Here is a 22,364-nt window from a genome sequence, read left to right as displayed (position 1 = left end):
CTGAGCCAAATTGAAATCTTTTTCCTTTAATAGATGATTTAATCCCATTCACATTTACTGATTTAACTAAAATGTTTGGTTTCAGTTCTCAAATTATTTTATAATTATGTGTATTGTATATTTACTATGTTTCTTTCTCTACCTAAGGATACTCTTTGGAGTTTTATTTTTAAATTTAGAAAGGTATATATTTTTGTTCTAGTGGGTACCTGTGTACTTTTTATTATCTGGTTTGTCAAATTTTTTTTTTTTTTTAAGATTTTATTTTTAAGGAGTCTCTATACCCAACATAGGGCTCGAACTCACAACCTGGAGATCAAGAGTCATGCTTTTCCAGCTGAGCCAGCCAGGTGCCCCTGATTTGCCAAGATTTTAATGGTATCCTGTAATACCTACATACTGCCTGAACAACAGTCATCGACATTGAGCTCACTTTTCTTTTTCTTTTTTTCTGTCCTTTTCCTTCTATTTAAAAAGTGCGTTATTTCTACTTTGTCTCAACATAACATTTGTACATTAATTTTCCACCCTTGTCCCAATCCTTCTAGGGTATAGAGATGGAAAACTAATATAATCTATACTTTTATTTATTCAAATTCTTACCATTGGTCTTACCGCTGAAGTACTCCTAGTCATCTCTTGATCGGATTAAACGTATCTACTAATAGATTTCTTGAGGGCTAATATAGTATAGAATTCCCCACATCTTTTATGTTTAAAACTGTTTTACTATAACCTTAATATTTGAGGCACATCTTGGCTGGATATAAATTTTTGGTCCATGCTTTTATTGAGTTTTAGAAAAATGCTCTTTCTTTGCTTTGCATGCTGTTTTTAAGAATTCTAATGGGAATATAATTCTTTTGTCCTTCTAAATATATAGGCCTTGAGATTTCTTTTTTATATCTTTGACATTTGATAGTTTTACTCGGCTAATTAGTTAGCTAATGATATGAGACAAATTACTTTAAGAACTTAGTGGCTTAGGGGTACCTGGCTGGTTCAGTTGGAAGAGCATGCTATTCTTGATCTCAGGGTCATGAGTTCAAGCCCCATGTTGGTTGTAGAGATTACTTAAAAAAATAAATAAACTTTAAAATATATTTTAAAGAAGTCAGTGGCTTAAAAGTAGCAGTAAATATATGTTAACTCAAAGTTTCTGTGAATCATGAACTTGGGAGCTCCTGTGCTAGTGGTCTGGTTTGAGGTTTTAGTAAAGCTGTTGGCTGGGACTGTAGTTATCTGAAGGATTGAGTTGGATCTGCTTTTAAGATGACTTGTACACATACTGGCAAGCTGGAGCTTGGTTCTCCATATGAGCTTCTTCATAGAGCTGCTTGTTGTCCTTAAATGCCATGATGGTTAGCTTCCCCTAGAGTAAGTAATCCAAGAGAGAAAATGGAAGCTGTAGTGTCTAGCCTAGGTTTTAGTTGTTTTGGGTGACAGGCTAATTTGGTCCCTATTACGCCATCCTTGTTGGAAACAGAAATCTCTTAGCCATTATTTCTTTAATAATTTTTATGTCTCATCCTGTTTTGTTTTTTTTTTTTGCCTTTGTGATACTTCAGTTGTGTATATGTTTGGCCTTCTAGGGTGTAGAATCTATTATTTTACCCTGAAGAGCATCGATATTTTATCAGTCAGCTTGGCTGAACTCAAACTCTAAACTTTGTCTTCCTGTAGTGGACAGTAACTCAAATCTCTGTTCAGTTGTTTAGACTTTTAATTGGCTGCTTGGAGTCTGCCCACACTTGCATAGATTAGAGGTCAGCCAGATATTTGGGCAGAATTTATATGAAGAATTTGGGGTTCTCCTTCTCTAGATCTCTCATTTCTGGACTTTCTCCAATTGTTTTATATCTCTTGCAGTCATTCTGAGCTCTTTTTCAAATTCTGCCTATCAATAAACTCCAGGTTTTTATCCAAGTTTTTAGTTAACCCCTTTCAGTTTCTCCTTTTGGTCACTCTCCAGTTCCTTCAATTATTTTGTCCAGAGTTCATATTACATAGGAGGATTTGTTTTTAATGAAAGTTTTATGACACTATTTTAAAAGGTTTCTGCTTCATGAATCTATCTTAGTGAGGCCTTCTAATTATGCTATTTAAAAATTACAGAACCACCCATCTCCTCCTGGTGCTTCATTTTTGTACACAACTCTTATCAGTTGATGTAGATTGCGTTTTAACATTTGTTTGTTTTCTGATTTCCCCAACTAGAATGTAAGCTCTAGGACCAGCAGGTTTATTTCCCTCTTGTTCAGTGCTATTTCTTCAGTTCCTAGAACAGATCAGATTAATGCTTAGTAAATATTTCTGTAGGCATGAATGAATCAATGCATTTATTTATTTCTTTTCCTGCATCCTTACATAGTGCCCGAAAGGCAGTGGATGAGGAAGAGGAAGCAGTTGAAGAACGTCGGAATACGCGAACTATTTGGGTGACTGGCAGAAAAGGTTTAACTGAAAGGGAAGCAGCAGCCCTTATTGTGGAAGAAGCCAGAATGATTCTGCAGCAGGACTTAGTCGAAATGGGAGTACAATGGAATCCATATTCCCTTTTAAATTCTAATACACACTCATTGACCAGCAGTGAGTCAGAAGTAAAGGAACAGAAATTTATACCCCAAACTAAAAGATCTTGTAAAAGATTAACATCAAAGCAAAAAAGTAACTCGATGTTTAGGGATTCTTCTGCTAAGCATTCACCAAATACTGTGCAAGATTTAGAGAAAAGTGGAGAGCGTACAAATTCCTTTTATGATAAGTTAGAGAATGGGAATCAAGAACGCCAGGCACATTCCATTTCCAGAGCAAGAAAACAGGCTTCTTTGAATATAAGTAAAGAAAAGCTAAGAACCTCTCTGAATAAGGGAAGAACACACACTGAGAAAGTTGTTCAGACTCTCTTATTTGAGAAAACAAAAAAAGAAGCTCTGAGTTTCAGTTCAGAAAAGATGAGTACTGCCTCTGGATCTTGGAAACATAGTAAACGTGTAAAACAATCTAGACACAGTAGCCCTGTGAAAGACACTGGGATGTATAGAACTGATTTACAGGAACAAACTATATCTAATCCTGTTTATTGTGGAGACTCATTTACCTTAGATGAGAAGAATGTGGAATTTAGAAGTCCAGAGCCTTTTGCTAAAAATGTATCTTTCTGTGCTGAGGGAAAATATAGCAAAGCATCATTCTCATCACAAAGAGAACAAAGTTCACAGAACAAAACAAAAACTAATGATATTTTTGTGGAACATTTTATCACACGATCCCAGAGTAAAAAAGTGACTTGTCAACCTACTAGTATGGTTAGTGAAAATGGAAGAGGATTCACTGTTGTTGATTCAGAAAAAATAAACACAGTCCTGATGGTACAAAATGATTCAAAAAACCAGAATGTTTATGTAAAACACAACACCCACTCAATTAAGTGCCCAGAAAAACAGTCTGATAAACAGACAAACACTTATACCAAACAGAAAAAAATAGTAGAGAGACAAATGCCCTGTGAGACAGGCAGTAGTTGTATGAATAGAGACTCAAATGTTATTATCAAGTGTGGAAGTATGAAATTTAATGGTGAGGAAAATAAATCAAATAATTTTCAGGTATCAGGAGATAATATAAGTAGTGCTGAGATACTCAGAATACATCTCCCAACTGGAGAATCAGGAGGCCAGCAGGAGAATTTTCTAAATACCTCTAGAATACAAGAAAAAACAGAAGCTTATGCAGCAAACAAAACTAAGAATAATTGTGTTTCTGACTTAGGTTTAGTTCCTTGTGAATTTGAAGATAGTTTCTACCTGGATACTCAGTCAGAGGAAATAATACAACAGATGGCAACTGAAAATGCCAAACAAGGAGCAAAGGATGCCAATCTGGCAACAGGGACGAGGCAGAAGAGCTTAGACAACCAGAGTTCGGTATGCTCTTTTCAGAATGAGATTCATATTACTTCTCCTGGTGAACAACATTCTCCAGGAGTGACAAATATAGATCATTTGGAACTTAAGACTGTAGATACTATTAAACAAGGCACTGATTCACATGAGGTTGGTATCCTGACTCCAGAAAGCTCAATTTTTCATTCCCCAATGCTCTTGAGGGAAAATGGCCCTTGTTTTAAAAGGAATGAACTTTCTGTCACTGACTCTCAATTAAACAGTTTTCTTCAAGGTTATCAAACACAAGAAGATATGAAGCCAGTTATACCTCTGGTTCCTCAAAAGAGAACTACCACTGGTATAGAAGCAGAATGTCTGCCAGTTCCTGAAACAAGTTTGAATTTGAGTGATAGTTTACTATTTGACAGTTTCAGTGAAGAGTACCTAGTAAAAGAACAACCACCTGATATACAAGCGAAAGAACCCCTCTCTTCTGCACTAACATCAAACCATTTCAGTCATTCTGTGTTTCTGCAACCAGAGGGCCCAATTAGAAAATCAAATACAAATGAGAATCAAGATAATCAGCAACAGTTCTCTTGTTTCAGTGATGAGTCTATTATATTTTCAGAAATGGATTCTGCTCAGATGGTTGAAGCTTTGGACAATGTAGAAATATGTCCTGTCCAAGAGAAACAGAATACTGCAGTATCTCTTAGAGAATTAGAACTAAGTCATCCAGTGACTATAGGTAATGATTATCCACAAAGAGAAGTAATTGGAGGAGATAAAGATGAAAGGTCTCAAAAACCCAAATTAACTGAGACAGGGGAAAATAATTCATTGATATGGCCAGGGGCATCATTTGACTTAAGTCCAGGACTGCAGAGAATTTTAGATAAAGTGTCCAGTCCTCTAGAAAATGAAAAGCAAAAATTAACCACTACAAACTTGTCTAGTTTGAAAGGAAAAAATACAGAGGTAAATGACAAACAAAAAGTGATTTCAAATGTGGAGCCAAATCAAGTTCAGGGAATCTCATTTTCCCCTAGTATTGAAGTAGAAAGCAAGATTGGGGCACTGGAGCCCAATGCCCTTCATGCTGAAACCTCATCCCACTTGCCTTGTAAAGAGAACTGTATAGTTGATGATAATGGACTCATTCCTCCTACACCTATTCCAGCATCTGCTGCTAAGCTGATATTTCCAAGTATTCGTGGAACATCTGTAAAACTTCAGAAAACACATAGTGTTTTACAGCTTGGTGAAAGTTACTCATTTGGCTCATCTTCAAATATTAAAAAACAAGATTTAAGTTCAGAGAGTAGAAATGGTTTAAAAGAGGACAGTCCTATTAGAGACACAAGTTTTTCACTGCAGTTATCACAGGATGGATCGCAGTTAACTCCAGCCTCGTTCAGCCCAGGAAGTTTGGCCATAATTGATGTAGCAAGTGACCAAACTCTCTTTCGGACATTCATTAAGGAGTGGCAGTGCAAAAAGCGATTTTCCATCTCACTGGCTTGTGAAAAGATCAGTAATTTGACATCCTCTAAAAGTGCTGCTATTGGTGGTAGGTTTAAGCAAGGTAAGAATTTTTTTTAATTTTTCATATTCTCATGTTTATATGTAAAATAGTGGGTTGGGATGGGCCTGAGCCATTTCAGACTTGGATATTAAATGTAATAACTTTATTCAGAGTTTGAAGTTTCTTCTATGTGGGTTTACTTGTAGAATAGCCTATTGTTGAGAGCAACTAGATTAATAATAGTTGCCATCTGGTATAAGGGATGGGTGACTCCAGGACGTGGGTGTGAGAGCCAAGCCCTGAGAAAAAAGCTCAAGCTGGGCTACTGAACTGATGCAGACCACCAAGGCACTACTCATTCACCTGGCTCTGATCCACTGTTGTAGCTGTGGTCTAATCAGTCCTGTGCCTCTTTCTTCATAAGCCACAGATCCCACCTAAACAGCCTTTCTAGAGTAGATCCCCGCACTAAGTGGTCCAAAGAGAGTTCCAGACCAGTTCTTTTCTCTCGGGACAAGGACATAGCAGCCAAGCTTATTGCTGCTGCAGCCACCACAGTTGTGGCTGGCTCAGGGGGCCAACACCGGAACAGTGTTTGGCATCTTGACCATTGGGTGTATCAGGAATCCATCTCTCAAACAACAGCTCTTTCTTGAGTTGCTATTCTGGACTTTGCCCTGTGTCAGTCCATGGAGCTCTTCTGTTTGTTGCCTTCCTAATCCTTTTCATTTTATGAGGCTTCACAGAGGTCACCTATCTGTTGCTGCTTCTTCAACTCCAGGCCATATCTGGTGCTAGAATATGCTAAGATTTACCATTAAACATGATGTTTCTCTTTAAGAAAGTCATGTATATATATATATATATATATATATATATATATATATATATATATACACGTGTGTGTGTATGACATATATATGATTACATATATTAATATTAGAATATGAGTTTGTAAAAACTAAAATATATATTTTGAACAAGGATTGCCTTTTTTGGTATCTTAATGTTATAGCATCATGGTTTTTATTAATCATCAGTGCTCATGAATTATTTTCTATTAAATTGTAATATCCTTATTCACTTATATAATCACAAAAGTACATAGAAAAATGACTGTATTTTAAACAATGTACATTAACTACATTTTTCAGTACTTATCTCAAGTTGTACCTCCAACTGATGTCCATGAATCTTGTGCCAAAATATTGACCCCAAAGCCTCATAGAGTCCTTCCATGTTTTAAGAGACTTAAACCTTTCATTAAATAATGCCACACGTGTATATTCCTGTCTTACTTCATGACAATAAGGATTTTGTATCATGGGGAATAGCTGTAGTCAGCTTGACAACCTGCTGTGGAAAGCAAAGATTTGATCAGATTTCTTAAATCTCTGTGTTTATTAATGGATTTGTTCATAAAAGTTTGAGTACTTGATCTTCAATTCATGGAACATGTGTTTGGTTTTTAATTTTTTTTGAGTATAGTTGACACAATGATATATTAATTTCAGGTGTACAACATAGTGATTCGACAAGTTTATACATTACACTATGTTCACCAGGAGTATAGCTACCATCTGTCCCCATACATTGTTATTACAGTATCATTGACCATATTCTTTATGCTGTGCCTTTTATTCCCATGACTTACTCATTCCATAACTGGAAGCCCCTCTCTCCCACTCCCTTTCACCCATTTTACCCAAACCCCCACCCTTCCCTTCCCTCTGGCAACCATCAGGTTTTTTTTTTCCTTTAAATTTTTTATTGTTGTTAATCACCATACATTACATCATTAGTTTTTGATGTAGTGTTCCATGATTCATTGTTTGTGCATAACACCCAGTGCTCCACGCAGAACGTGCCCTCTTTAATACCCATCACCAGGCTAACCCATCCCCCACCCCTCTCCCCTCTAGAACCCTCAGTTTGTTTTTCAGAGTCCATCGTCTCTCATGGTTCATCTCCCCCTCCGATTTACTCCCCTTTATTCTTCCCCTCCTGTTATCTTCTTTTTTTTTTTTCTTAACATATATTGCATTATTTGTTTCAGAGGTACAAATCTGTGATTCAACAGTCTTGCACAATTCACAGTGCTCACCATAGCACACACCCTCCCCAGTGTCTATCACCCAGCCACCCCATCCCTCCCACCCCCCGACCACTCCAGCAACCCTCAGTTTGTTCCTGAGATTAAGAATTCCTCATATCAGTGAGGTCATATGATACATGTCTTTCTCTGATAGACTTATTTCACTCAGCATAACACCCTCCAGTTCCATCCATGTCGTTGCAAATGGCAAGATCTCATTCCTTTGGATGGCTGCATAATATTCCATTGTGTATATATACCACATCTTCTTTATCCATTCATCTGTCAATGGACATCTTGGCTCTTTCCACAGTTTGGCTATTGTGGACATTGGCAACCATCAGTTTATTCTCTGTATTTATAGGTCTGATTCTGCTTTTTGTGTTTGTTTATTCATTTCTGTGTTTTTGTTTTAGATTTTACATAAGAAGTGAAATCATATGGTATTTGTTTTTCTCAGTCTGATTTATTTCACTTAGCATAACACCCTCTAGGTCCATGTTGTCTCACATGGCAAGTTCTCATCCTTTTTATAGCCGTGTAACATTTAATTGTATATGTGTACCACATCTTCCTTATTCATCTATCAGTGGACACTTAGGTCATAGAGCACATGTGTTTATGACAAGTTTTATGTACTTTTTGTGTTGACTAGTACTTTCCATTTTTCATTCAACATACATAAAACTGGGAACATTCTCTGTGCTAGGGATTAGAGGGATAAAATTCTTCACTTAAATTTAACAAATATGTGCCATTTACTTTCAAGATATTGGGGATCTAATTGCAAATAAGATAGACTGATTTTTGACCTGTATCTGTAAAGTTGGAGATGCCTTATTTTAGAACAAATGTGGACTCTAGATACAAAAATCATACCTGATTCTTTACCAAGAAGTAAGATGCTTGATTTTCTGGAATGTCTTAGTGTTAAGAATTGCTGAAGCCATTACAAAATTTTTGTTGCGTGCAAGTGGTCTTTATTTCTGTTTGAGTTATAGCAATTCAAAATGCAGCTTTAAAAAATTTAGTTAACAAGCATTTTAGTCATTATTATAGATCTATTTTAAGAGATATTTGGTAAATTTTTCATAGTGACAGTTATTTTAATAGATGGGAAGCCTAGAAAGATCTTACATATACTTAAAAATGACCATCCAAATAATGCATATTTTAGGGATCTGGAAATTTTGCCAAGTAGTTTTTGTATTATTATCATTGTTTTTTTAGCGTTCAGTTTAATGGCTTTATTTTGAGATTTTTAACTATTTCACTTTTGATTTACTTAGTTAGCTCACCTCAGAAAACCACTATTAGAGATGATGGTGTTCCTGTTAAAGGTTGTGATGACATCCTGGTGGTTGGTCTGGCAGTATGCTGGGGTGGAAGAGATGCCTATTATTTTTCATTGCAGAAGGAACAAAAGCATCCTGGTAAGTAATCACTATTTGACTTAATCACCATTTAATTTTAATATAATCTCTATTAGGATAGTGACCTGTTTGTTGAGAATAATTTCCTGATACTTAGAATTTATTTTTAGGCTTAAAAATTCTTCCTGGGAGGATAGTGGCTATTGTGTACATTAGTTCATATATTAACTAGAAAGAATGTCTTAAGCACCACCTTTACTCCCCTTTACTTATCACATGGCTACTGATACTGTCTTTTCTTCTTGAAGGCAGTGGACACTTAGGGACTTCCTGGCCACCTTGAAGGTTTGTTTTTGAAGATTGGATCATAGCAGTTTCTTTTCAGACTTTTTTCGTGTTATTGACTGGGTCTGGAACTTATTTAGAGACAGCAATGAGCTGAACATCTACAGTAGTTGAATCATACAGACTTTGTAGATTTGTATGGAATTGAGAGGATATGATTTGGAAATACCTTGTGATCTTATTACAGTTGTTACATTACCTAGCTGATAGATTGGTTTTAGACAGGACCAAAATTAATAAGTAAACATTTTAAAGAATGCCATATAATATCTCTTCCTGAGTAAGCATGAAATATTTTCAGTTGTTTCGAGGGAAAATGTGTTATGTTAAATAGATACTTGAACTTCTATTTTTTTAGATCTAACATTGTATGTTCATACTAAATTTTTTTAAAAAGTTCATTTAAAATTCATTTCAAAATACTTTTTATGTCTTTGGGGCACCTGGGTGACTCAGTCGTTAAGCGTCTGCCTTCGGCTTGGGTCATGATCTCAGGGTCCTGGGATCAAGCCCCGCATCGGGCTCCCTGCTCGGCGGGAAGCCTGCTTCTCCCTCTCCCACTCCCCCTGCTTGTGTTCCCTCTCTCACTATGTCTCTCTCTGTCAAATAAATAAATAAAATCTTTAAAAAAAATACTTTTTATGTCTTTAACTCCTTATTCTGAGAAATGTAAATTTATTTTTAGAAATCTTGTCATTTAAAAATTTCACCTAATTGAATAGAGCGTTATTAATTACATAGCACAAGCCTTAATTTTTAGAATATGAAGCACTTCATCTATGTAGCCAACATGACCTGAATAAGGTTATGCTGAATTATTGGTTCCATGGAGCTAGACCCTTGGGCTTTTCAGTCTTTTCATTAAAGATTGGTGTTTCAAATGAATGCATGTAATTTTTGCCTTAAGACTCTTTGTTTGTTTGTTTTCTAAAGAAATTAGTTCCAGTTTGGTCCCACCTTCTCTGGATCCAAGCCTGACTGTGAAAGACAGAATGTGGTATCTTCTATCCTGCTTTCAAGAGGAATCTGATAAAGAACGTTCTATTATCATCTATGACTTCATCCAAAGCTATAAAATTCTTCTTCTGTCTTGTGGGATCTCCCTGGAACAAAGTTATGAAGACCCTAAGGTTTCATGTCTTACCTAATTTTTACCATACTTAAAACAATTTTTATTGTGTAGTGTTAATTCTTAAATGATTTGGTGTTTATTTAGCTCCAAGAACGAAGCCTAATTTTTTTAGAGTAGTCACTCCTTTATCTAGTAATCTCATTCACCCAGAACAGAATGTGATGCACCAAATACCTCTGTGTAGATAAAAACAGAGATTCCACAAATTTGAAGCACTAAAGTTCATATCTTTCTGCAGAGATTTAAAAATTTTTGATTTTGGTTATGTTTGAAGTTTTCTGTTTCTTAGTAAATTAGAAATGAAATGAGGACTGTCAGATTTAAATATATGATAGCAGGATGTTTCAAATATCCATGAAGATAGAGGCAGAAAATAGGAAAAATGTGTAAACCTTAGACAGCAAAAAGAATAGTAGTTAGGGCTATTTAGCATAGGACAGATTACCTTACTAGCCCCTGAGAACTTTGCTATTATAATAGCAAAGCATGATACACTTCTCATAATGATGATTCTGAGTTATTAAGGAAAGGGTAACTTATTGTAACATACACTTTACAGTATAATGCATTTTCATAAGACATTTATTTACAATATCATAGCTCTCAAAGGGGTATCATTTTTCCCCCTGTTGATACTGGATACATGAGGCATATGGAATATTAATTTTGAATTGATATATGATATTACTTGGTTGTTATTTGCAATATAATCAATAATAGGATAAATTTTGGTTTCTTAGTTTCTTTAGCTTTTTTGGGGAAAGATTTTCAAAGGCAGTATCAGATAAACTGAAGATACTGTCCTTTTCTGTAGTTCAAGCTAGGCTTGGTTTACATGTGATAAATTCCATGTAGTTTTTAAATTGGCCTTCCCTGGATATAAAAAGTTCTCACTTAATTTTGATGTTCCATACTAGTCAGTCTTCAAAAAAAAATGAAATCTTGCCATTGCAACAACGAGGATGAAACTAGAGGGTATAAATAAGTTATATATAAGTTAAATACAAATAAGTTAATGAGAGAAAGATAGTTATCATATGATGTCATTCACACGTGGAATATAAGAAACAAAACAGAGGATCATAGGGGAAGAGAGGGAAAAATAAAACAATACAAAATCAGAGAGGGAGATAAACCATAAGAGACTCTTAATCATAGGAAACAAACTGAGAGTTGCTGGGGTGGGGGGAATGGGGTAACTGGATGATGGACATTAAGGAGTGCATGTGATGTAATGAGTCCTGGGTATTATATAAAACTGTTGAATCACTGAACTCTACCTCTGAAACTAATAATACAGTATATGTTAATTAATTGAACTTAAATTTAGGAAAAAAATTCAAAAAAATTTTGATCTTCCAGAGTCCAAAATGAGAATATGGGTAATACAAGTTTCTCATTAAAAATCTGAGATGTACCATCTCAGATTTATTGTAGCACTTTTTGCATAAACTACTTGAAATATTCCATAGTTGGTTTTGTCAATCATAACACTTTTGATGCAAGAAGATAAACTATTAATTTAAAAAATCTCGCTTTTATAAGAAATATTTGCCAACTTTTATATCAAATTACGTTATTCAGTATTCTCTAAAAGGTTTCTGATCGCCAATTTCTAATGTGGCGGGGGTGTCCCCACACCTCCAACAATTCTCTGGGTACCAGCTGATTATCCTACAATTCAAGTCAGTTCTGACACTGCCTACCCAGGTTGTTATGCTTCTGACCCACTAGCTATAAATCAAAGGTTCCCACCACCCCCTCCTTGGGTTCAGTTAACTTGCTGGAGGGGCTCACAGAACTCATGAAACCAGTTTATTCCTTAGATTACTGGGTTTTTTGTTTTTTTTTTTAACAAAAGATATTAAAGGATATGAATCAACAGCCAGATGAAGAGATATATAGGGCGAGGTATGTAGGAAGGGGCGTGGAGCTTCTATACCCTCTCCAAACACACCACTTTCCCTGCATTTCCATGTGTTCACCAACCTGGAAGCTCTCCAAACCCTGTGTTTTGGGTTTTTATGGAACCTTCATACATAAGCATGACTGATTAAATCATTGGCCATTGGTGCAACCTCCAGCCCCTCCCCCATCCCAGGAGGGGTGGGACTGAAAGTTCCAACCCTCCAATCACAGGGTTGGTTCTTCTAGCAACCATCCCCCATCCTTAGGTGACCTAGGGACATTCCAAAAGCCACCTCATTAACATAACAAAAGACACCTTTTTGTCTCTCAGTTTAGCAAATTTCAAGGATTTTAGAAGTTCTGTGCTAGAAATGAGAACGAGGACCAAATACATATTTCTTGTTAGTCACAATATCACAGTCTACCCCTAGTCTTCAAACACGATTGTTATAACGTGATTATTATAGCAAAACAATAGTAAAAGTCAAAAGTAGTTGGCACATTACTGGGATCCCATTCATTTATTAACTATCCAGTCCATCATCATTATCATATGAAAATGTCTCCCAGGTTTGTAGGCTTCCATTTGATCTTACCAGGTTCCAAAAGCAAGAGGGATTGTCAGCAATATATGGCTTCACCCTTTCAGGCATCTGGCATAATTGAGTAAAGAGACAATATCATCTCTTGCTTAGAGCTTCTTTTGAGGTGTTAATATTGGATTTTCCTCATTACATAACCCATTTATTTATTTCTTTACCCATAGCTACTATTTTTCCTTCTATGCTTTTAACCTTTATGTTATAATTCCAAAGGGCCTGATGGGGCAGGATGTGCCTTCACACCTTCTGGCATGATTATTGTTTCTTGCTTAGGAATCGTCCATTTCCATCCCTTATACTTGTAGCCCTGGTCCTGTGACCCCTGCATCAGCCAGGAGGAAAAAAGTTGAGGTGATGTGGGGAAGAAAGTATACCATCTTTCCCATCCTTACTTCCCCAGATCCAAACAGAGAAGTATATCCAGTGGGGACACTCCTTTAGCCCCCCTCATGTTGATGTTGAGTGGGAGCACATACTTATGAAGACATATAAGCCAGCCTTGCTGCCTTTATCTATTTTTAGACAACCTATGTTTTAATTGCCCATTCCAGTTCTCTATCAAACTAGTACCGAGGCTATCTCTTTGCCCCTTGTAGAACGTTATGGGCTATACAGTGTGTTCTTTGGTCTGAAGAAATGATGGTCAGCCATCCAAACTGGTGCAGTATCTTCTGTTCTGGTTCTTTTATAGCACTCAGAGCATTTGTATCTACAATCAGGTAAGCAAAGCACGGTCCAGAGTCAATGTCTGCTCCTATCTGGACCCATTTGTACCTCCCCACAGAGGTACAAGGCTACTAGCATTAGTCTCACCTGTCAGCTATATTCCTGGCCTTCCTACCGGGTAATCTGCCAAATAACCATCTGCAGTCTCTGACACTCTTGTAGACAGATACAGTTCATTTTAGCCTTCTGTGCCTCAGAGGGTATAAGAGGAATATGTCTAGATTCAGCCTGTCTCTGCATTACTACAGTGAACCATGTCCCCTCATTCATGGGCCCAGGCGACCATCTCAAAGGGGCATGCAGGGACATCTGCTTGATAATTCTAGTCGCCTTCCAAACCTAGAAGGGAGCTCTTGTGAAAGGCATTAATGTGTCCTACTTTAATGCACCCCTTCAAATGCAATTCAGCACACCAGGATGATCTGTTTCTATCTTCTTTGAATAGAATGACGACTTTCCAAAACAGGGTATTGTTCATTCACTTTGGAACTGCCATCCACAAACCTAGCAGCTTTTCGTCAGTCAGTTAAGAGCTGTTTATAGAGCACTGTCCAAGTAACAGTAGAATCCAGCAGCAGCTTCTCACACAATTCCAGAGTCAAGCCTAAGAGAAAAGAGGCTCCCTGCTCTTGAGCATCTCTTCTTTGCATTCCCCAGGCAGCATGATCCTGTATAACCTGTTTCCATTTTATTATGTAACTCTACTGGGCACTGCCAACTCCATTAGAGCATTTCTCAGATATCACCTGTGTTGGGTGGGTATTTCGGGTTTCAAGATCATGTTATATTCTTTAGTCATAAGAATAACTTCAATTAATAATGTCAATAGCAAGGCCAAAAATACCCTCAAATGGAAATTCTCTTGTTTAAAGTCCCAGTTGTCATTGTTGGGAGGTGCTCACAAGCTCTTGCCATTAGCTCCAGTCTCCACAAAGGGCTATTGCACAAAGAATTTGTTGCTACCAGCACTCGAGCTTCATTCCACATTGTGTGGGCTCAGGCAATCTTATTGGTTCGCACTGAGCATTTAACATTGCTTGAAGGGTGGGATTTATATGCCTTGTGTTTTACAATACTAATTATGGGATATGTTCCTCTGTTAGACATAATGTCCATTCCCAAAATGCCTTCAGGTAAAGACCCAACCACTTCATCTAAAGCCTGTTCAAACATCAATTCTCCTACAGACTTTTTCCTTTCATTCCATCAACTCTCACGTTTCTAACCATAACCTCCATTAGGACTTCATCAACATGTTTTAGTTTTACAAAACTAGGTAGGTAGAGGAAGTGTTCCCCAGCCAGACATAATACCTATTACCATAAAATATTCAGGTAAAGGAGGTCAAGATTTTATTTATTTGAGAGAGAGAGAGAACGCGTGCGCGCACGGGTGGGGGGGAGGGGCAGAGGGAGAGGGAGAAGCAGACTCCCTGCTGAGCAGGGAGCCAGGGCTCCATCCCAGGACCCCAGGATCATGACCTGAGCTGAAGGCAGATGCTTAACTGACTGAGCTACCCAGGCGCCCGAAGGAGACACAACTTCTTTACATAATACCTGCTTTAACATTCCAGTTTACATAATCCTATCAACCATTACATTTTTACAGTTCTCTTATTCTAATTGGAGCCGAAGTCAGGGCTTTACCAATGGGTTTTAGTACCACGGTTCCTAGATCTCTCTCTTCCAGGAGTCCAGGAAACTTCTCTTTTCCACCCCCTGACAGTTTTACCTACTCTTGTCTGAAAGGCTTTTTGGGTCCCCAGGGAGGAGTTGAGTGAAGGGACCCCAGCCCTTTTATCAAGTCTTTAACTTGATTAATCTGCCTAACCACTGATTGCTGGTCAGGTTTCTCATTGTAACTTACATCTTTGAGCTTTTTAAATTTCTCCATATTATGGTAAATAGAGCAGTCTTGTTTGGGGCCCTTTAATGGGGGTTGCTTTACTAAAATATTTTTTTAATCCATCAACACCCATTTTATTCATCACATTTCTTACTAACCATCTAAAATTTTCCATCCTGCTGAGGTGAGTCCTGAGACTCTTCCTTTTCTGTTTCCTCTTTCTCTTGTTCTTATTTCTCTTGAATATTTGCTTCATATTCACCATATTTCTTAACCTTTTAAAAATTTCCACTTTGTTGGGAAGTCTCTTGACCTCCCCCTGCCTCTTTCCATTCTCTTGTCGGTAAACCTAATGTTTTTATTACCATCTCTAAGACCTATGAGAGAAAGCTGAGAAGGCAAATTTGATGAGGCTTTCCAAACTGTCCCTCAGTTTGCAACAGTAGGGTTATATGGGGTACCTGTGTGAAAGGGGCCGCCTTAAATCACAGCATTTACTATGACCTGAGTAATAGTTAGATTTCAGCAGATAAATATCCCAGTTATCATAAAGCAGTCCCATATGGCTTGCATATGAAGAATATCAGCTGCTTCATCTGGGGTGTTCCACTTGGCATTTATAAGAGAAGAGGGACAGTCCCCCTCTCAGGCTAAACAGTCTTTATAATGGCTTTTATCCAGTGCACCAGGCTAGCTGTTCCCATAGGAATAACCTCCCGTGTGTCTGGATCACATACACTCAATTTTGATTGTACCGTAGTGAGCTCTGGGTCCTACATCAACCCTCTGCTCTTCCATCCTGCAGCATCCCAAACCAAACACTCCTCCTAAATCACTCTCATAATCCATTTTAGTTATGGTTCCACAAGAAGCTGATGATACTGATCCACAAAATGAAACAACTCTGTCACACTATACCCCCTGGTTTTGATAGTTTCTAGGTATTGTGCTCCTACGCTGATTACCTTATCGGTGACCAGAGGTCTTAGGGGTGCTTTGTGTTGCCCCTGCACAGTTGACTTTGAGGCTAGTGGCTAAAGCTCAGACTGACTCAGATCTGAGTTTGGTTTACCATCAAAGCCAGACCCAACACTTTCCTTTACTTTTATTTAGCTATCACAGATAACAGTAACCAAGAGATTGTATGTTTAGTGTGCTTACTGGTTTTTTTTTACTTATATATCCAATGAGCCAACTCCTCAGGAGTTAGGTCTGCCATTTCTAAATTCCATTAGTAACTTTTACCCTTAGTAACTGTAATGTAGCTACAGTCTCATACATGCGTCACTAGGTAGCCATCCAGGGATCAAAGGATCATCATCCCCCACCCTTTTATCCTTTCTCATTATAAGCCGTATGTTTCTGTGAGCCAGGCCCTTCTAGCAAGACCCACTTCTCTGACACCAAGTAAAATTGTTCTGAGACCAATTCTGATATGTTTGTAGGGTTTCTCCCATACCATCAAGCAGTGCTGGAAACACCAGATGGGTTTGCTACAATTCAACTCAATTCTGACACTACCTCTCAGTGCCACATTACTGCCTGCTCTTATGAGGTCAGCTTCAAGCCCAAGTTAACACCTATACTTCTGACCAACTGAATATAGACTAGAGAGTCCAAGCACCTCCTTCCAAGGACATCTGGCAAGGATGTCTGATGCCTGTTCTAAGTCCAGGTTCTTACCTGTATTTCTGACCGACTGACTATAAATGAGAGGTTCCTGTGACCTCCTCCCCCTTCAGATTCAATTAATCAGGTGGAGGGGAGCTTCCATGCTCAGTCTAGCCACACTACTCTTGCCGACACCTCCATGTTCACCAATCTCGAAGCTCTCCAAGTCCTGTCATTTTGGATTTTTACAGAGCCTTCATTACATAGGCACAAACTGATTAAATCATTGGTCGTAGGTGATCAATTCAACCTCCAGGCACCTCCTAGCAGGTCAAGGAACGGGACTGAAAGTTCCAACCCTCCAATCACAGGGTTGGTTCCTCGGGCAGCCAACCCCCATCCTTAGGTAACCTAGAGGCATTCCCAAAGTCACCTCATTAACATAACAAAAGGTGACTTTATCTCTCAATTTAGGAAATTTTAAGCGTTTTAGAAGCTCTCTGCTAGAAATGGGGACAAAGACCAAATTTATATTTCTTATTACAATTCACAATCTCACACTCCTCTATCAAACTACATTCTTAACCTAAAGAAGAAGTAATTGAGTCATGTAATTGTCAGAATTATGAACAGGGCTTAGATTTCCTTATTCTAATTTAGTTTTGGTCTGCTAGATCACCTAGTGTTAGAAACTACAGGAGACAAACCATAAGAGACTCTTAATTATAGGAAATAAACTGGGGGTTGCTGGGGGTGGGGATGGGGTAACTGGGTGATGGACATTAAGGAGGGCATGTGATGTAATGAGCACTGGGTGTTATATAAGACTGATGAATCACAGACCTGTACACACAGAATGCAAACACACACACACACACACACACACACACACACACACACACACACGAAACTACAGGTCTTCCAATCTGGCAGGGAAGCTAAAAATAGCAATCAAATGATTTGTTGGGTGGCCCTGTTGGCAGGCCCTTATCCCGAGGGGAAAGCCTGGAGGCTTTCTAAAACTTTGGGTATAAACTTTTAATGGTAAAACATGTCTCACTTATTATGATGTCGAGAGAATTTTTAAAAACCTAAAACTTGTCTTTATTATAGTAGCTTCGCCCAAATCAGCCTCAGTGGAGAAGACTCCATCTACATTTTCAGAAATATGATTTTAATTATCTGAGAGGCACTTGGATTTCAAGGCTATTTCAGAACCAGATAAGCAGGAATGTTGTAGTAATGGAAAAGTTGTAACTTTTCCTTTTTTGAAAACTGCTCTCACTAGTACCAGAAATGAGTCCTGGTACAATTTACAGTTATCCTTCCCTTCTCCTCTCCTGGGAAGACCACTGAATTAGTATTAAGTAAAAAGGAGTGAGATTAGAAATGAGCATTTTTCCCTTTTAATTTAAGTGTGCACAAATGTCTTTGAACCCATTTAGGTGGCGTGCTGGTTACTAGATCCAGATTCTAAGGAGCCAACTCTTCACAGCATAGTTTCCAGTTTTCTTCCTCATGAGCTTCCCCTCCTGGAAGGGATAGAGACTGGACAAGGAATTCAGAGTCTGGGGCTGAATGTCAACACTGAGCATTCCGGGCGATACAGAGCATCTATAGAGTCGATTCTCACCTTCAATGCTATGAATCAACTCAGTTCTTTGTTGAAGAAGGAAAACCTTCAAGGTAAAAACAACCTTGCCGGCATTTTCATGCTGTTACAGACTGGTGACAGTTCTGTTTTTAAGCCACTTTTTATCACAGTTCTTTATCACTCTTTATCATACTTCTAACGCAAACTCTATTTTTGGATTATCTAGGACAGGAGTCAACAAACGTTCTGTAAAAGGCCAGACATTAAGTGTTTTTGACTTTGTGACCCTGGTGGTCTCAATCATATTCAACTTCGCCATCATAGCACAAGAGCAGCAATAGACAATATGAAAATGAGTGTTCCAATAAAACTTGATTTATAGAAATAGGCATCTGGCCCTGGTTTGGCTCTAGTTTGCAGACCTCAGACTCTAATGAAGAGAATTCGTGGCATTTTATCATTTATTGCTAATTTTATATTTGAACTTTATCCAGTGATTTTTATTCACACTTAAAACCTAATCTGTCGAGGAGGGGGGAAAAGATGGCAGAGGAGTAGGGGACCCTATTCCAACCGGTCCCCGGAATTGAGCTGGATATCTACCAGACCACTCTGAACACCCACAAAATCAGCCTGAGATGTAAGACGATAGAGCTGGAACCCTTCAAACAGAATATCGCAGGTGGTTGTTTTCGAGGTACAAAGCAGGGAGCCATGATTCCGTGGGCAGATATCGGAGGATAAATGGCAGGGGGAGGGATCCTGACCATGGGGATACTACACCACCAGTGAGCGATAGCCTCCCGCTCTGGGGACGGGGCACAGGCTCGCAGACCAGTAGCAGCGAGGAAAGGACTTTAGGGCAGTCCCCCAGACTGAAACCGGAGTGGTGGGGCTGTGCGTGCGAACTGGGGGCAGCTGGCAGTTTTAGAAGCACAAAGGGCAGAGACGTGCCCCCGTTCCCCAACCTGGAGGTGAGGACTGGGAGCCCTGCTGAGGGGCGCACAACCCAGGATGCTGCAGTTTATAGCAGCACAGACAGAAACGGAGATAGTGTGGCCAGAGAGCTCACTGAAGAACAGACTGTGATATCTCTGCTCTGAGGCAGAGGGTTGGAAACGGTTTCTTCTGCTCTGACTCTCAGAAGAGACATGGAAACCTGCCAGGGAAAGCCGCCAGAGAACAAAAGCCCTCAAAAACCAGTTTTCGCTGAGCCCATACCCCGCCACAGGGGGCAGGGCAACTCTGCCCAAACAGGATTGCCTGAGTAACAGTGCTGCAGGCCCCTCCTCCAGAAGACAGGCTGGGAAAACAAGAGGCCAGCAGCCCTAAGGTCCCTAGAAAACAGGTGCATCTTGCTTGGCTTGTGGTCAATAATTTGGACTCTATACATTCTCTCAAACACCCATAACAGAATGACTAGGAGGAGGAACCCCCAAAATAGGAAAGACTCAGAGATTATGACTTATGCCACAGATTTACAAATGGATTCAGATATAACCAAGATGTAGGAGATGAAATTCAAACTAGCAATTGTGAAGACAATGGCTAGAATGAAGAAATCAATTAAAGGCAACACAGAGTCTCTAAGGGCAGAAATGAAACCTGATTGTCAGAACTTAAAAATGCTATCAATGAGATCCAATCTAATCTAAATAATCTAACAATTAGGGTAAGCAAGGCAGAAGAACAAATTAGTGACCTGGAAGACCATTTAATAGATAAAAAGGAAAAAGAGGAGGTCAGGGAAAAACAACTCAGAATCCATGAAAATAGAATCAGGGAAATAAGTGACACCATGAAGTGTTCCAATGTCAGAATTATTGGGATCCTTGAGGGGGTAGAGAGAGAGAGAGAGGACTAGAAGATATATTTGAGCAAATGGTGGCTGAGAACTTCCCTAATCTGGGGAATGAAACAAACATCGTGTCCTAGAGGCAGAGAGGACCCCTCCCAAGATCAAGGAAAACAGGCCAACACCCCGGCATGTAATAGTAAAACTCGCAAATCTTAGAACCAAGGAAACCACCTTCACGGCAGTTAGGGGGAAGAGATTCCTTACATACAGAGGGAGGAACATCAGAGTAATGTCAGAGCTATCCACAGAGACCTGGCGAGCCAGAAAGGCCTGGCAAGCCAGAAAGGCCTGGCAAGACATAGGGTACTAAACGAGAAGAACATGCAGCCAAGAATACTTTATCCGGCAAGACTGTCATTTAGAATGGATGGAGAGATGCAGAGCTTCCAAGACTGGCAGAAACTGAAAGAATATGTGACCACTAAGCCGGCCTTGCAAGAAATATTATGGGGGGTTCTGTAGAAGGAGAAAGACCCCAAGAGTGATATAGAACAGAAATTTACAGAGACAATCTATAGAAACAAGGTCTTCACAGGCAACATGATGACAATAAATTCATATCTTTCAATAATCAGTCTCAACGTGAATGGCCTAAATACTCCCATAAAACGGCACAGGGTTGCAGATTGGATAAAAAGACAGGACCCATCCATATGCTGTCTACAAGAGACTCATTTTGAACCTAAAGATACATCCAGACTGAAAGTGAAGGGATGGAGATCCAGAAAGACACTGTTATCATTCTTAAAGGGTCTATCCAATAAGAAGATCTAACAATTGTAAATATCTATGCCCCCAACATGGGAGCAGCCATCTACATAAGCCACCTGTTAACCAAAATAGTCATATTGATAACAATACGTTAATTGTAGGAGACCTCAGTACTCCATTCTCAGCAATAGACAGATCATCTAAGCAGAAAATCAAAGAAACAAGAGCTTTGAATGACACACTGGACCAGATGGACCTTATAGATAATATACAGAACATTCCACCCTAGAACAACAGAATACTCATTTTTCTCGAGCACACACAGAACTTTCTCCAGAAGTTCTATTCGCCAGAATGGACCACATACTGGGTCACAAATTAGGTCTCAACTGATACCAAAAGATTGAGATTATTCCCTGCATATTCTCAGACCATAATGCTTTAAAACGGGAATTCAATCACAAGAAAAAATTTGGAAGAAATTCACACACTTGGAAGCTAAAAACCACTCTGCTCAAGAATGTTTGGGTCAATCAGGAAATCAAAGAAGAACTTAAACAATTCATGGAAACCAGTGAGAACAAAAACACATCAGTCCAAAACCTATGGGATACTGCAAAGGTGGTTCTAAGGGGGAAATACATAGCCATCCAAGCCTCACTCAAAAAAACAGAAAAATCTCGAATTCACCAACTAACTCTACACCTTAAAGAACTAGAGAAAAAGCAACAAACAATGCCTAAACAACGCATTAGAAGGGAAATAATTAAGATTAGAGCAGAGATCAATGAGTTAGAAACCAGAAACACAGTAGATCAGATCAATGAAACTAGAAGCTGGTTCTTTGAAAGAATTAATAAGATCGATAAACCACAGGCCAGACTTATCAGAAGAAAAGAGAAAGGACCCAAATTAATAAAATTATGAATGAAAGGGGAGAGATCCAGACTAACACCAAGGAAATAGAAACAATTATTAGAAATTATTATCAACAACTCTATGCCAGTAAACTGAGCAATCTGGATGAAATGGATGCCTTCCTGGAAATCTATAAACTGCCAAGACTGAAACAGGAAGAAATGGACAACCTGAATAGGCCAATAACCAGTAACGAGATTGAAGCAGTGATCAAAAACCTCCCCAAAACAC

General features: G+C 38.7%; 1 protein-coding gene across 1 annotated transcript in view; it reads left to right on the top strand.

The window, feature by feature from the left end:
- POLQ (DNA polymerase theta) overlaps positions 1-22,364 on the top strand; it is a 133,920-nt gene that overhangs the window by 57,760 nt on the left and 53,796 nt on the right. Inside the window, exons 16-19 of the mRNA XM_088024675.1 lie at positions 2,372-5,475; positions 8,800-8,943; positions 10,162-10,358; positions 18,498-18,738. Of these exons, the coding sequence (XP_087880801.1) occupies positions 2,372-5,475; positions 8,800-8,943; positions 10,162-10,358; positions 18,498-18,738 (3,686 nt within the window). The remainder of the gene's footprint in view (positions 1-2,371; positions 5,476-8,799; positions 8,944-10,161; positions 10,359-18,497; positions 18,739-22,364) is intronic.

The sequence above is a fragment of the Eumetopias jubatus genome, unplaced genomic scaffold, assembly GCF_037043125.1.
Source record: "Eumetopias jubatus isolate StellerSeaLion01/CBP00866 unplaced genomic scaffold, mEumJub1_p1.0 scaffold_1, whole genome shotgun sequence".
In the NCBI taxonomy this organism is placed as follows: domain Eukaryota; kingdom Metazoa; phylum Chordata; class Mammalia; order Carnivora; family Otariidae; genus Eumetopias; species Eumetopias jubatus.
This window is presented reverse-complemented; position numbering and strand designations above follow the sequence as displayed.